This window comes from Tursiops truncatus, chromosome 15, assembly GCF_011762595.2.
Source record: "Tursiops truncatus isolate mTurTru1 chromosome 15, mTurTru1.mat.Y, whole genome shotgun sequence".
Taxonomy (NCBI): Eukaryota; Metazoa; Chordata; class Mammalia; order Artiodactyla; family Delphinidae; genus Tursiops; species Tursiops truncatus.
Window position 1 is genome coordinate 83,010,046 of NC_047048.1, and position 14,720 is coordinate 83,024,765.

At 34.9% G+C, this 14,720-nt stretch overlaps 1 protein-coding gene across 1 annotated transcript in view; it reads right to left on the reverse strand.

Annotated features, from left to right (window-relative positions):
- Positions 1–14,720, reverse strand: part of SYCP2 (synaptonemal complex protein 2) — a 58,985-nt gene that overhangs the window by 22,145 nt on the left and 22,120 nt on the right. The window contains exons 14-22 of the mRNA XM_073793145.1: positions 12,961–13,109; positions 11,708–11,782; positions 11,122–11,268; positions 8,175–8,274; positions 7,165–7,322; positions 5,316–5,379; positions 4,935–4,992; positions 4,284–4,417; positions 3,695–4,134 (exon numbers count right to left, since the gene is read on the reverse strand). Coding sequence (XP_073649246.1) covers positions 3,695–4,134; positions 4,284–4,417; positions 4,935–4,992; positions 5,316–5,379; positions 7,165–7,322; positions 8,175–8,274; positions 11,122–11,268; positions 11,708–11,782; positions 12,961–13,109 — 1,325 coding nt within the window. The remainder of the gene's footprint in view (positions 1–3,694; positions 4,135–4,283; positions 4,418–4,934; positions 4,993–5,315; positions 5,380–7,164; positions 7,323–8,174; positions 8,275–11,121; positions 11,269–11,707; positions 11,783–12,960; positions 13,110–14,720) is intronic.

The window sequence follows — 14,720 nt, forward strand, 5'->3', positions numbered from 1 at the left end:
GGTGAAGGAACAGACAAATAGAATAATGGAAAAAACAGAGAGCCCAGAAAGAGGCCCACATAAATACAATTAGCTGATCTTTGACAAAGGAACAAAAGGCAGTACAGTGGAGGAAAGTTAGTCTTTTCAACAAATGGTGCTGGAACATACCATGCCAAAAAAAAGAATCTAGACACAGACTTTATACCCTTCATGAAAATTAACTCAAAAGGGATAACAGACCTGAATGTAAAGTGCAAGCTATAAAACTCCTAGAAGACAACATAGGAGAAACAGGAGAAAATCTAGGTGACCTTGGGTTTGGAATACCTTTTTAGGTACTACACCAAAAGCACAATCCATGAGAGAAAAAACTGATAAGTAGGACTTCATTAAAATTAAATATGTCTGCTCTGCAAAAAGCACTGTTTAGAGAATGAAAAGACAGACCACAGATTGGGAGAAAATATTTGTAAAATACATACCTAATAAAGAACTTGTATCTAAAGTACACAAAGAACTGTTAAAACTCACCAATTAGGAAGCAACCCAATTAAAATTGGGCAAAAGATCTGAAGAGACAACTCACCAAAGAAGATATACAGATGGTAAATAAAAATATGAAAAGATGCTCAACATCATGTCATTAGGGAACTGCAAATTAAAACAACGAGATACCACCAAGCACCTGTAAGAATGGCTAAAATCCAAAACATTGACAATATCGAATACTGGCAAGGATGTAGATCAACAGGAACTCTCTTACTCATTGCTGATGAAATGCAAAAATGGTACAGCCATTTTTTCCACTTTTGGAAGACAGGCAGTTTCTTACAAAGCTAAACATACTCTTACCATATGACCCAGCAATCATGCTCCTTGGTATTTTCCCAACTGAGTTTAAAGTTTATGTCCACACAAAACCTGCACACGAATGTTTATAGAAGCATTATTCGTAATTGTCAAAACACGGAAGCAACCAAGATGTCCTTCAACAGGTAAGTGGATAAACAAATCTTGGTACGTCCATACAATGGATTCAGCATTAAAAAAAAAAAAAAAAAAAGAGCTATCAAACCATAAAAACACACGGAGGAACATTCAATGCATATTGCTAAGTGAAAGAAACTAATCTGAAAAGATGACATACTATATGATTCCAACTCTGGCATTCTGGAAAAGGCAAAATTATGGAGACAGTAAAAAGATCAGTGATTGCCTGCAGTTTGGCGGAGGAGGGAGGAAACAAGGGAGGGGTGGAGCACAGGGGAATTTTGGGGCAGTGAAACTATTATGCATGATACTCTAAGGGTCAATATCTGTTGTTATACATCTGTCAAAAAAACATGGAATACACAACACAAAGAGTGAACTATAATGTAAACTATGGACTTGAGTTAATAATGTTTCAGTACTGGCTCATCATTTGTAACAAATCTACTAGCGTAAGATGTTAATGATAGGGGAAACTGGGGTGGAGTGAAGGGGTATATGGGAACTCTTTGTATAGCTGTATACCTGAAACTGCTCTAAAAAATTCTATTAATTTTTTAATGGAAAGACTACGAAGTAGGAATATTATCTGCATAATTTTAGATTATCTGGTTAAAAGAAAACTTGAACACTCTTACTAAAGATATGAGTTCTCTTGCTTTTAGTTTTATTTTTTTTCTGAGCATCATGCATATGGGTTTTTTAAATTATGGTAAAATATAATATAAACATAACATGACATAAAATTTATTATTTTAACCATTTTTAAGTTCACATGCTTTTATATATAATAGATAATAAGTTATTACTTACTATCCCTTCTTGAGATTACCAGAAGACAGGGTATACCTGCCTTGATAAAAATGTAGCAAAAACAAACCTCCCCTAAAACAGTGTATAATAATATAATATTATTAAGAACTCTGACATAATTAGAGCCAATGTGGGAAATCTGTACCTCTGAACTACAGAGGTTCTATTTCTCTGGGTTTATCCAGTGAATAGAAAGACATGATCAGACAGATGACTACCTTAGAGGAGAGTCACCCATGAATGAGAGTGGCAGGAAATGCTGCACAGTAATAAAGAGAGTGACGCTATGAAAGAGCAAAGAGAACTTCTGAAAACGGGAAGTTGATTTAAAAAAAAAAAGCACAGCTTAGAAAAGATCAAGTTTCTGTGCTCCCAGGAAAAAAATGACTAGATCAGAAAAATTCTGTGGAATGATTCTAAATTCCAAAGAAAACAGTTTAAAATTAAAATTGAAGGACAGATCAGCATTCAGACAAAAAGAAACTTACTTCCACTGGGTCTGAAGGAACTAAATAGCAGCTAAGACTAGAAAGAAGAGAGAATAGCGTACTGAGAATCAAGAAGAAAGTGACCCAAAAGGATCTGGTTAAAAAGGAAAGTAGCCAAATGAGGCAGAAAAAGGGAATTGCAGGTTAAAAACAAAATAAAGAGTAGCCTGGTCAAGACAAATGAAATAATATCTAATTATATACAACAACTGCAAAATTGGCTATTAAGTATTTCACTTGCACACTAAGATGCTCCAATATATGAACATTTTACACTGACTCTAGAAATTTGGCCACCCAGGTATTAGTAACACTCTGGAAGATAAATGAAGGCCTGTACAACCTGGATCTTTTAAGGCATAGTGCAAAACCGATTGCATTACTGGCAGTGGAAATGTATTCTGATTAGAAAATTTTCTTAATCTGAATCTTGGTAGCAATGACCAAAGAAAAGATTTATAACTTTAACTGCTACAAAAAGTAAACTTTCAGTCTCAAAGTATGGTGCAAACTAGCTAAAACTCTCCTGGAGATGTTCTACAGATGATTAATTTGAAGAAGTGGAGTCTGCAATGAGGACAAGCAACATTTACAATAGAAGATAAGTCTCCTCCACCCCACTTACATACTTTCTTGAAAAACCTCGTCAAACTTTAAGGCAATAATCCAAGAAATGTTTCAGATGCTACTACGTGCAAAGCTGTGCTAGGCCATGCAGGAAAACAAACGTTGCATAAAACACAGTCTTTACACTCTAATAGGTTAAAACGGGGGGAAAGACCACACAAAATAACCATTTATTAAAAAAGAAAGGTAAGCACCATAAGAGAGGCACAGGCAGTTCTATATGCATGTTCAGAAGAATCTAAGGGACAGAGTGGGAGAGACCCAGTAAGAGGAGACAAGGAACTGCAGGGTTCATTCATGCTATACCTATTTACATGCCAGCTATGTGCCAGCAGGCACATAGGTTCTATCAGGGCTGGGACTGGGGAGAGGTCAGAAAGGGGTTCAGGAGGCATGCACTCTCAGAGTCTAAGCCTGAATTAAAGAACATGGTATTACTAGTGGTTACCAGTGGGGAGAGGGAAGAGGAAAGGGGCAAGATAGGGGTAAGGGATTAAGAGATGCAAACTACTAAATATAAAATAGATAAGCAACAATGGTAAATCACACAGCATAGAGAAATACAGCCATTATTTTGTAATAACTTTAAATGGAGTATAATCTATAAGAATATTGAATCACTATGTTATATACCTGAAACTAATGTAATATTGTAAATCAATGATACTTCAATTAAAAAAAGGACAGGGTATTACAAACACTAAATTTGTAGCAATTAATCAAGCTTCTTTCACTTTATGTTATTAAGTAGGCATATTATGGGTGTGCAGAAATAAAACATACTGAAAGCTCACCATTTTTTTTTGTTTCAAATCCCAGGAATTAAATTCAGATGTCAGTCTTTCCCCTGATTTTCTATGACTTTCTGCATTTTTTCTAGGAGAAGGGCTTTTATCACAGATAGCAGTATTCACATCTTTTGACAGTATATATTTCTTCCTACAGATCACAGATTCTTCAACTTTCTTATTTAGGAGAACTGATTTTAAAGTAGTTTCAGATTCAATATGCCAATCACTCTGCTTTGTATTTTCAGTATTTTTCTCCTCCAAATGTTTAGAATGATTTAGTTGTTGTTGTTTGTTTCTTTTGCAAACTTCTACTTCTGCTTTATGTATTTTGTTATGCTGCATTATTTCTTTCCCATACTGCACCTTTCCCATTTCCTGAGAATTATCATCTGATATTGAAGAGGATGATTTTTGTTTAGTAAGTTTTTTGTTGATAACAATATCTAATGGGAAAATGAGAAATTAATCCTTATTAAATTTATAAACTGATCATATACAAAATTTGTTAAAACCAAAATATTTGTTAAGACATTTCAAGAAATGAGTATTTCCTTGAACAACTATTTTATATACAGAGAAAACTGTGTTTCACCTTGAGTAAATGTGTCTCCTGATGAAGTACTTGCTCTTTTGTTATTACACAGATTAATATTTGTTACAGGTGGCCAACGTGCCCATTTGAAGTGCATTTTATTTCCACAGATGTTGTCTAAAACACCAGGTAACCTGCAAAATAAATTCATTTGCTTATCACAAAACATTAGCCTATGACTGATATAAGGCCTTGATTCTTTTTATTTAGTCAATGTTTACTGACAGAAATTTAACAGTCAAGTATGAAAAGTCCTGATGAAAGTTAAAATTTACTATATAATTGATCAAGATTAAAGAATATTATTTTAAAAGTTCCATTATTGCTACTATTTTGATATCTACCTAAATACATCTCACATATCTTACACGTCTTCATGTATATCTAAACTTGGTTAATTTTCTTCACATTCATTCTTTATTGTTTTAAAATCTCATTCATTTTAAGTCAATTTGAAAAGAGTTACGTTGGTTGAAGAAACATATAGGCTATTCCCCATTGTGCGATCATAATAATACTTGAAAGATGATAAATTCTATGACCAATACTACACTCTAAGAATATAAAGGCCTTGTCCTTTAAATTTGTTACACTCATCTAAAAGTAACATTATTATAGGCTAAATGATTTGATGGGTTTTCTCATACTTACACAGGTTTATCTATTTTTCCCACTGCCTGTGAATCAGGAACAATTTCCTGGAGTTCACCTAAATAAAACAAAAATTATGGTATTTTCATTTTTTCGTGCAGTTGGCAGGGTAAAATGAAAGCTAGAATTTGATCGAAGTTCACATACTGGGATGGAAAGATTGACTGATCTCATCTTCCCCCTCCCAGACCCAAACTTCTTGGGAACCAAGGCTGTATTATATTTTCTTGTAACCTCTAAGTTCTTTGCATAAAGCTGAATGTATTCATTATAAATCTTTTTTTCAAATAAATGAAAGGGAAGTATAGAGAGGAGTGTGTGTGTGTGTGTGTGTGTGTGTGTGTATAAAGGATGACTAAAATTAAACCAAAGATTACTTACTAAAATTTTGGTTTGGGAATTCAATGTCCTTATTTTCTGTCTTTTCTCTATCAGTTTCGATATGCTATAAACGGGAGAAATTTTAATATAAATTTGAATTAAGGCATTATATGCAAACAACTTTTAAAAGTCAGAGTATTAAAGTTTAAAACTTTTTTGCCTTACTATTAAAAGTTGGATAGTATTTCTATTTATTTCATACGATTATGCCCATTCTAGAATATTGCCTATCCTAAAACACAAGAAAGTAACTTTCATTGCAGATAAGGAGGCAGAAGATCCTACAAATTTTCTGATCTCAGCCACAGCTAGAAAAATAATTCAATTTTCCTCTCTGAGAATTTCTAGCACCTCCATGGCATATCTTCTCTTGCTATTGATCTCATAGCCTGCATCTATTCTGTCTTTTCACTAACATACATATGAACCGGAAATTATGAAGTATTAACTTATTTTATAAAGTTTTGGCCACTGCACAAGTAACTTCTTGACTGTAGCAAGCTTCCCTCTTTCCACAGCCACAGATACATACCTTCCCGGACCAAATAAAAATTTGCCATCACTATCAGAAAAATATACCCTCTAACTAAGATATTTTGCCTCATCCTGGCTGTCTTCCCTACTGGAAGAGGAGCAGTATGAAAATGTACAGGTGTGTTTTTTGTTGTCACAATGACAGAAGGGCTCTCCTGACAATAAGTAAGCACAGGCCTAGGACACTTCTCATCCTACAACATTCAGAACCACACTGCACAGCTAAACAATATTGCCCCTATTAAGAAACACTTAGCTAGACAATTTGAACCATTACTTTGACTATTTTTTCCTAATATCTTCAACTCTTGCACCCTTTATCTTTCAGCCTCATAACCATTAAAAATTTTTTTACATCCACCATCTTTCTTTTTTTTACTGTAACACCAAGGCTGCTAAGCTTTATTTGAGGAAATTATACTTACTTCTAAACTAATGCCATGATAAGCTTCATAGTCTTAAAATTGAACTGGGCCCTCAACACTGCCTAACACTTGTACTTATTCTTCCCCCTCTCCATTCTCTCTCAGTAGTTATTCCAAACCTCTGTGTGTCTCTGAGCCCTCTACTTCAAGGCTCTGTCCCCAGGAGAAGCTCACCATGCTCACACTTCAGAGAAAACAAAAGCTTTCAGGTGTTCCTCCTCATCTACAAACTTATCTGTATCTCTGATTACCTATTTCTCCAAGACACAACTTTCTCTCATCCATTCCCTGCTCTGTCCCCCCTTCAACTTCCTGAAAAGAATGCCCTCCTCGATGTCCATGTGACTAATAACCTTTATTGACCCTCCAAAAATCAACTCTTCTCCATCTCCTAAAAGAGCATCTCCTGATCTTCAGCTTCCCCTCCAGCTCTGGGATTAGGCACTTGCCCCTCTACTAGGTTTCTATTGCATCCTGTATGTACATCTGAGAACACATACAGTATTATAATCATCTTATTAATTTGTCTAATTCCCATGCTAGACTTTGAGATACTAAAAGATTCCACTTGTGTCTTATATTTCTAAACCAGAACCTTCCCCATAGCAGACACTAATTTGTATAATAAACTAAAGAATGATGGCAAGTCCATTTCTCCTAGTGAAGGCATAAATCAGTTACACTGAATGAATATTTCTAAATTTTACTGTTAGCACAGTAAATGATTGATAAGAACTTACTTTCAAGGACAATAAATGATATCTAAAAAATTTACAAAGCAATACTGTAGGAAAAGTGAAACACTCACTGCTTGCAAAATTAGCTCAATTATGTATTTCTACAATAATTTGATAAAAATTTATTTAAAAATGCTTTCAAAGTAAAGTTACTTTGTCTGTATTATCTCCTCTATTTCTTTCTTCAGACGGTCTAGATTTAAGTGATACAGCATTATCCACTCCATTTTCCAATGTTTTAGAAGCACCAGGTTTTTCTGTAGAACTCGTCATTTGCAGTGGTGGTTTAATTCTTCTTCTTCGTAGTGTTGCTAAAAAGGAGGACAAAGGACTGCTATATTTGTAGGATTTTCTGTGTTGTTCTCACTGAGACACTTTTTGCTGAGGAAGGTTAAAAAAGGGGATTCTAAGATGGGTCCCAGGTTTCTGATTTAGATGAGTAACTGGATATGGACGCCATATTCCAAGGTAAGAAATGGAGAAAAACTGGCAGGGAGGGTGGAAAGATGAATTTATTTTGGACCTGTTAAGTTTGAGAAGTTTGTCAAATATTAGATAATTTCCCAGTAGGCAATCAGATTTTGGGAACAGAAGGTCACTATTAAATTGTCATAAAGATTAAATAATACTGTGTTTATAGCAACTAGTACACAGTATCAGATTATTTTAAAATTTTTATTTAGCTCTTAGTATGTACCAGGCACTGTCTAAATGTTTCACAACATTTGTTTAATGAATAATTTTTATTTAATCCTTTAAACAGTTTAATTTGATGAGGTTAGACACTTCAGTCCCATTTCATAGAAAGGAAACTGGTTCTAAACTTAGCTATAAAGTACATACCCAGGAGTGGGGAAACAAGCCCAAGCAGCCTGATTAATTTAATGCTTTATCCACTGTGTTATGCTGGCTCTCACTTAAAATTACAACAAATTATTAATGCTGGATATTAATATTCTGAATAATGTTTATATGGATACCCATTAAACTTCTCAGACATTTGTAATTTTTTGACAGAAGACATTTGTGGTTCGTATTTTATTAATTTTTATATCCCCAAATTATCCTCTAGATAAATTAGGTCCAGAATACTCCTGAATTTAAAAAATGCCAGCTTAAAACAATAATACTTTTTAGGAATCTTCAAAGGCAATAAAACTTACATGTATTGACTAAAAATATTGGACTTCTCACAGTGTATCTATCTGAGCCAGGAACAATCATTGATGCTTCAGACATTTTTCTTTTGCTAGGAGTAATTATCTTAAACCATGAGAAAAAAAAACCCACAGTAAATATACATTCTCTTTTGAAATTAAATATCCTGTAATTTTATTCACAACATTTCACCTTGACTACACACAAAAGACATATGGTATTTTATAAACAATATGATATCCAGAAATATCTGCAGTTTAGCCTGACTTGAGGGATTTTATCCTAACGTTTGGTATTGAATAGATAGCCGAAACAAGTAAAGGATGTTGTTTTAAAGAATATTTAAAGAATATCCAGACTTGGAATTATTGTACCTTTATATATTAGCTGAAAATATTTTATTGACACTCAGTTTATCTAGTTAACCATTGGCTCACAATTTCCTATTGTATTTTTACATAAGGATAATGTTTGGAACACGTATTTATGTAAACTTGTTTGTGAAAGTTTTCATAACCTTAAGCCTTGTTCAAAACTTTCACACATTTAAAAAATTGTATTAATATTCTGTGAAGACTAAACTGCCTTTGGAGTAAAATGCAGCTACAGGAGTTCAGAGACTCAGTGGCACACAAGTTAGTGTTCCAAAAAAGATGTGCATTTTCTAACTTTAGCCTAGAATGACTGATAAGAGCAGAGGAGGGACTACAGGAGACAGGAGTTCCAGAGGATGCCGTACAAAGGAGTACATGATGACAAACCATAAAGAGGGAGAAGACAGCTGTTTTGAAAAAGGCACCTGCCTCTAAGACAGAGAAAAAAATATTGATGGAGTTTTGAGTAGGTATGTATATAGGGCAATGGAGGAAAGGTGGGGAAGGACAGGAGAAAAGTGAATTCTAAGATTAACCAGAAAATAAGCTACTGAATCAGCAGATTCTTCTTAAAGAAATTACAGTTCTAGTGGTATATAATGAATGAGATCCAAAAAGTTACTTATTCATATAAATGCTTCAAACAGTTAGTCCTTATTGAAAACACAGTGGGTATTTAACAACAGTGCAATGTTTTTCAAACTTTAGTGTGGTTAAGATCTTTTCCAGAGTTTGTGTTATGATTCAATAGGTTTGGGTTGGGGGGGGGGGGCTCTAAGAATCTGCATTTTTAGTAAGTACTCAAGTTGTGATTCTGATATAAAGACCAAAAAAGGCTTTTATAATCTAATCATCTGAGGGAACTACAGTTGACAAAAATGATACTTTTAATTTAATGAAGGACACAGACTACAGGGAAAAATAGTAACACAATGTATGGAAGAGCCTGTGAGAGTTATAGTTGCCTAAAGGTGAGAGATTAGTAAAAACAAATAATCGGGAAAAGCTCCATTAAGAAAGTAAAAATGAACAAAGATTTACAAATGTAAGTACACTTTAGATAAGTAGAGGTAAAAGCAGCATGAATGAAAGTACAGAGGCAAGAATGAGCATGCCATAAAAAAAGAGACAGTAAAGCAACTGACCATACTAAAGTGGAGGGTATTTTGATAGAGTAGTATTAAATTACAGAATGTCTTCAAACTAAGTCAAAACTTAGATTTAATGGGATAAACACAGAGATGACAAGGCTTTCTGAGCAGAAGAATGCTATGAGGATACTGGTATTAAGAAAAATCAGTGGTGTACGACACAGGGTAGCTCACAAAATGGAGCAATAGTGTCAAAGACACTATTAGAAGGTTACTGTATAACCTACATATGCTAAAATGAGTAACGGTAAAGGGAATAATAAGGAGGAAACGATGTGAGAGATACTATGAAAGAACAATCACTAGCACCTTGGTTCTAGGTATGGGGGGAGAAGAGTTTGGAATCAAGGATATCATCAGAAAAATGAATGGTAACATTACTGAAGTATGGAGGCAGATGCAAACTTGAGGCAAAAGATAGAGTTTGAGGTAGACTTTAGGAAAGGGCTTGAAGAGACACAACCAAGGGAAATATAAAAAGAGTAAGTGGAGGGCTTCCCTGGTGGCGCAGTGGTTGAGAGTCCGCCTGCCGATGGATGGGACACGGGTTTGTGCCCCGGTCCGGGAATATCCCACATGCTGCGGAGCGGCTGGGCCCGTGAGCCATGGCCGCTGAGCCTGCGCGTCCGGAGCCTGTGCTCCTCAACAGGAGAGGCCAAAACAGTGAGGTCCGCGTACCACAAAAGAAAAAAAAAGAAAAAAGAAAAAGAGTAACGTAGCTATAGAACTTTGAACAGAAGCCTGGTACATTTTAAGAGCTTAAATTATGCACAGGAAGGAAGCTCTCTAAGGGAGAAGGCATAGACATGTTCAGAAAGCTGGGTATCAAGCTTTTAGAGCAAATCTACATTTAGGAGACAGTGAGAGAAAGTATCTCTGATGTAGTAACAGAAGTAAAAAGAGAATTAAAATGCTAACATAGAAGACAAAGGAGAGGACATTAAGAAAGAGAGGGCTGTTAGCAATGTCAAGTGTCACAGCAAGATGTGGAGAGGCGGCTGAGAAATGGTTCTATCACATGCAGCCTAGAGGAGATCCTCAATGGAGCAGGAGGAGGAGGAGAAAGAACCTAGTATTTTGCTTTCTTTCCTCATGCCAGTAAACAGAACATTACATTATAAATTTGTATTGGCCAGTGCAGAGACAGAACAGAAAGGATAAATGCAAAAAGTGGTAGTTACTTTCCTATATATCTCTAATTTGAAACTTACAAGTGTATAGTATACCTTGTCCTAAATCCCTAAACCTTACATATAAACACAGTCTGCTGAAACACTAACTCTTGTTTGCATTTGTAAAATGCAGGGGAAATACTCTGAAATGTTACTGATGAACATATGAATTCTAGATGCTTATTTCTGTAATTATATATAGCAATGATTTGACCTATGCTATTTTATAAATGACTATTTTGATGCCATATATACCTTAGGCTGACTATTTTTTATGTCTCCTTGATTACTGTTTTTGATACATTTTGGAGGTTTAGCAAATTCCTCTTGGGGGTTAGCTTTTTCTTTCAAACTAACAAGTTCTTCTTCGACTGGTGAGATTTGACTTTCTGGGACTAGAATCTGTTGGAGAATAAGGAAAAAGTGTTTAAAACTGCAAACCATAGGAAGTTCTCAATCACTGGATGACTTCGTAAAGCGCTCATTCATCTCACACTCATAAAGGTCAATTCTTTTTGTCTTATATCTATGTACTGTTATAATTTTTAGTCCTTTTTCAAATGTTAATAGACATAATACAGGCTTTGGCATTAGTGGAAGAACATGTACTTCTGATTTTTATTTAAAGTTACCAAAACTGGTATTAATAACAATCTACCTTCTGTACTGAAATAAATGATTATTAATGTGTTTAAAAAGTATATACATCTTATTGGGGCATTATGTTGAGACAATTTATTTTTTAGATATTCACCCTCCAAGATGAACTTTATTACTGTGCTCTCATTATTTAGGGTTAAACTTAGCCCAGTGGTAAAAATCAAGTAAGTCAGACACATACCTGTGATCCACTTGCATCAAAAAGAATATGCACAGATGTTTTGGCAACGGAAATGCCTTGTTTTCTGGTAAATTCCTAAAGTAAAATTAATTCAAAGGGATGTCATTTTCTCCCAGTTCTTTCCATTTTAATACAATTATTTCCTATACCTGTTTCCTTCCAAAATTGCCAAATTATCTTAAATCATTATTATTTATACATATAAATACTCTTTTCAGAATAATTCAATGAGTCCCCACTAACCACGGTCTTAGCCTATTTTGGTAAGGGTTCCTCACAAGCATATTATCTGCTATTCTTCACCATAAATCTTTTGCACGCTATAGACTGAATGTTTCCCCCACAATTCGTATGTTGAAACGTAGTCCCCAAGGATGGTATTAGGAGTGGAGGCCTTTGGGGGTTGCTAAGGTCATGAGGGCAGAGCCCTTATGAATGGAATTAGTGCTCTTATAAAACAGACCCCAGAGAAATCCCTCACCCCTTCCACCATGTAAGGACACCGTGAAAAGATGGCCATCGATGAACCAGGAAACAGGCCCTCACCAGACACTGGGTCTGCTGGCGCCCTGATCTGACTCACAGCCTCCAGAACTATGAGAAAAAAATGTTTGTTGTTTAGGCCACCCAGTCTATGGTATTTTTGTTACAGTAGCCTGAACAAACTAAGACGTGGACCATCCAAGCTTGTCAACTGAACATCTCCCTAAACATAACATGAATTGCCACCTTGGTTCCCAGTTAAACAATATCCGACTCATATCGTCTTCCACAGTCCTGGAAAGCATCTTATCTAAATTTCATTCATTAACTTCAAAGGCCATTTCAAGGCCCACCTCCATAGCCTTTCCTTCAAATCTGACTCTTAATGGGCATTCTTTCTTCAACATCTATACTTCATTTTCTATATGCCACTTACTTCTTCTGAGGCACATTCTATAATTCTCATAATGTTTAATATCTTGAAAACAAGTCTTTGTCTCATTTCACTTTTTAAACACCTCGCAGAAATTCATTAAATGTTTTGAGTAGGTGCTGCTAATTCTGTCATCTGAGATTCTTTCTAATCGGTAACTGAAAGGGTATGGCTAACAATCTGATGGCCATTCCACAATACAAACTTAAAGGACTAAAAATCTACATGTTATTTTATAAAGAATTGTAGGAAAAAAAATCAATGAAACTTAGTCCCAAGTAACTGAAAGTTTCCAGAATTATGAAAATAAATGTTTATTAAAAAGAGTTTAACTTACCCTATACTTATCTGCACCAAAAACTTTTTGTGTCACATTAGTGATTTCTAACGATGCATCAAAATACAAAAGCAATTCTTTCCCTTCTCTTTTACTAATTTTTACTTTATTTTTCAGAATTATAGTCAGTAGCTTCTTCGATTCTCTCACTGTACACAAATGAATCACACTGATTAGTTTACATTAATTCCTATGATACCACTCTATAGGTATACTATAAATAAGAAAAGCATGCAGCATACCAATTAAAATGAACTGAAATAAAATTAACTTTTAGGATTTAAAAGTATTTAAATTAATCAATTCTGGTACTAACTACTTACGTAAAGAAATCAACAATTCAGTTTATTTTTCAAAGTCTCAGTTTCCTGATCTATAAATTACAAGGTAATACAATAATTAATGAACTAAAGCCCTGAGTACATCCTGGACACTAACAGGTTCTTAATAAATATTCTTTGAACACATCTGAGAAAACTATTTTCTTAATTTAAAACAGGCAAAAAAGAAAATAACTTTAATTCCATAACTATTCCTAGGCATAAGCATCTATTCAGACATTTCTATTAAATCCACAGTTACAAACGTGTTGACAATGAACGTCTGATAAAAACTTGAGTACCAGGATATTGTGAAGGAAGGATACAGTGCTAATCCTCAATGAATTCACCAATCCAGTGAAAAGAAAATACTGTTAAGCGCCAGTTTATATGAAGTATTCACCTCCCTTCCTCCAAAAAGTTACAGAAAATTACCTGGCACCCAATTAATGTGCCTGTATTATGGACCGAAGGCCACTATGGTCCTGTCCTACCTCTGGTGCTGCTCCTGTTGCTGACTGAGAAGTCTCCACACCTGCCCCCAGTGTTTGCTTTTGGGCAAGAGGAAAACATCCTGAGGGAGAAGGACCACACCAAGGATAAAACTTTGTGTCTGCATCAGGAAAAGCTCCGCTGGCCACTCCACGCTCTACCCTAGAGGACAAATGTCCCTATCGGCTCTAAAACTCTCTGATCCTTGTAAGGCTTGCCCAAGCAGAAAGTGTCTTATTTGCTTTTGCAGCTATATGGTCATGACACTTCCTCTGTGATGTCCTTTGATGGTACTAAGAAGTATTAGTTGCCTGAAGATAGTGGTAACGCAGTTTCTAATCCAAAATGCTGGCAGTGTTTTTTTTTTTGAAAGAAAAAAAAGTCACAAGTCTCAACAGTAAAAGTTTTCAGGCCTTAGAGATGAAAGACCAGGTGACGTTGAAAATGATAATGTTTCAGATTTTGATGATGAAGATTAGAACACTTATAATCCTTATGAATATTTTTGTTTATTGTTATATCCCTCTGATACGCATTTGAATTTTCTTCTGCAGCTTGCTGTGAACTTAGAGTAAATGCAGTATTTGCTTCACTGCTTGCATGAACATGGTATTAGAATTACTTCCAATTTATTATTTTGCTGAATGCTTTGTACCTTTTTCTACAAAGCATTCTCCACATGTCATGACTATCTACATAAGAATTTGTTGATATTTGTTATATTTTATTGCTGACTTTGTTGAAATTTCTGATATTTGCTTTGCCTAGACTATATCGTGGCTTGCTTTCTAGTTAGCAATATTACTGAAATACCAGAAAACTTCCTATTTTGTTGCTTCCTATAAAATCCAAGTATTTATAGATATCAACATATTTGGATCTTATAATGTTATCTAGATATTTCTGTAGGATTCCAGTATACCATTCTTAAATGAATAATGTTTTCTC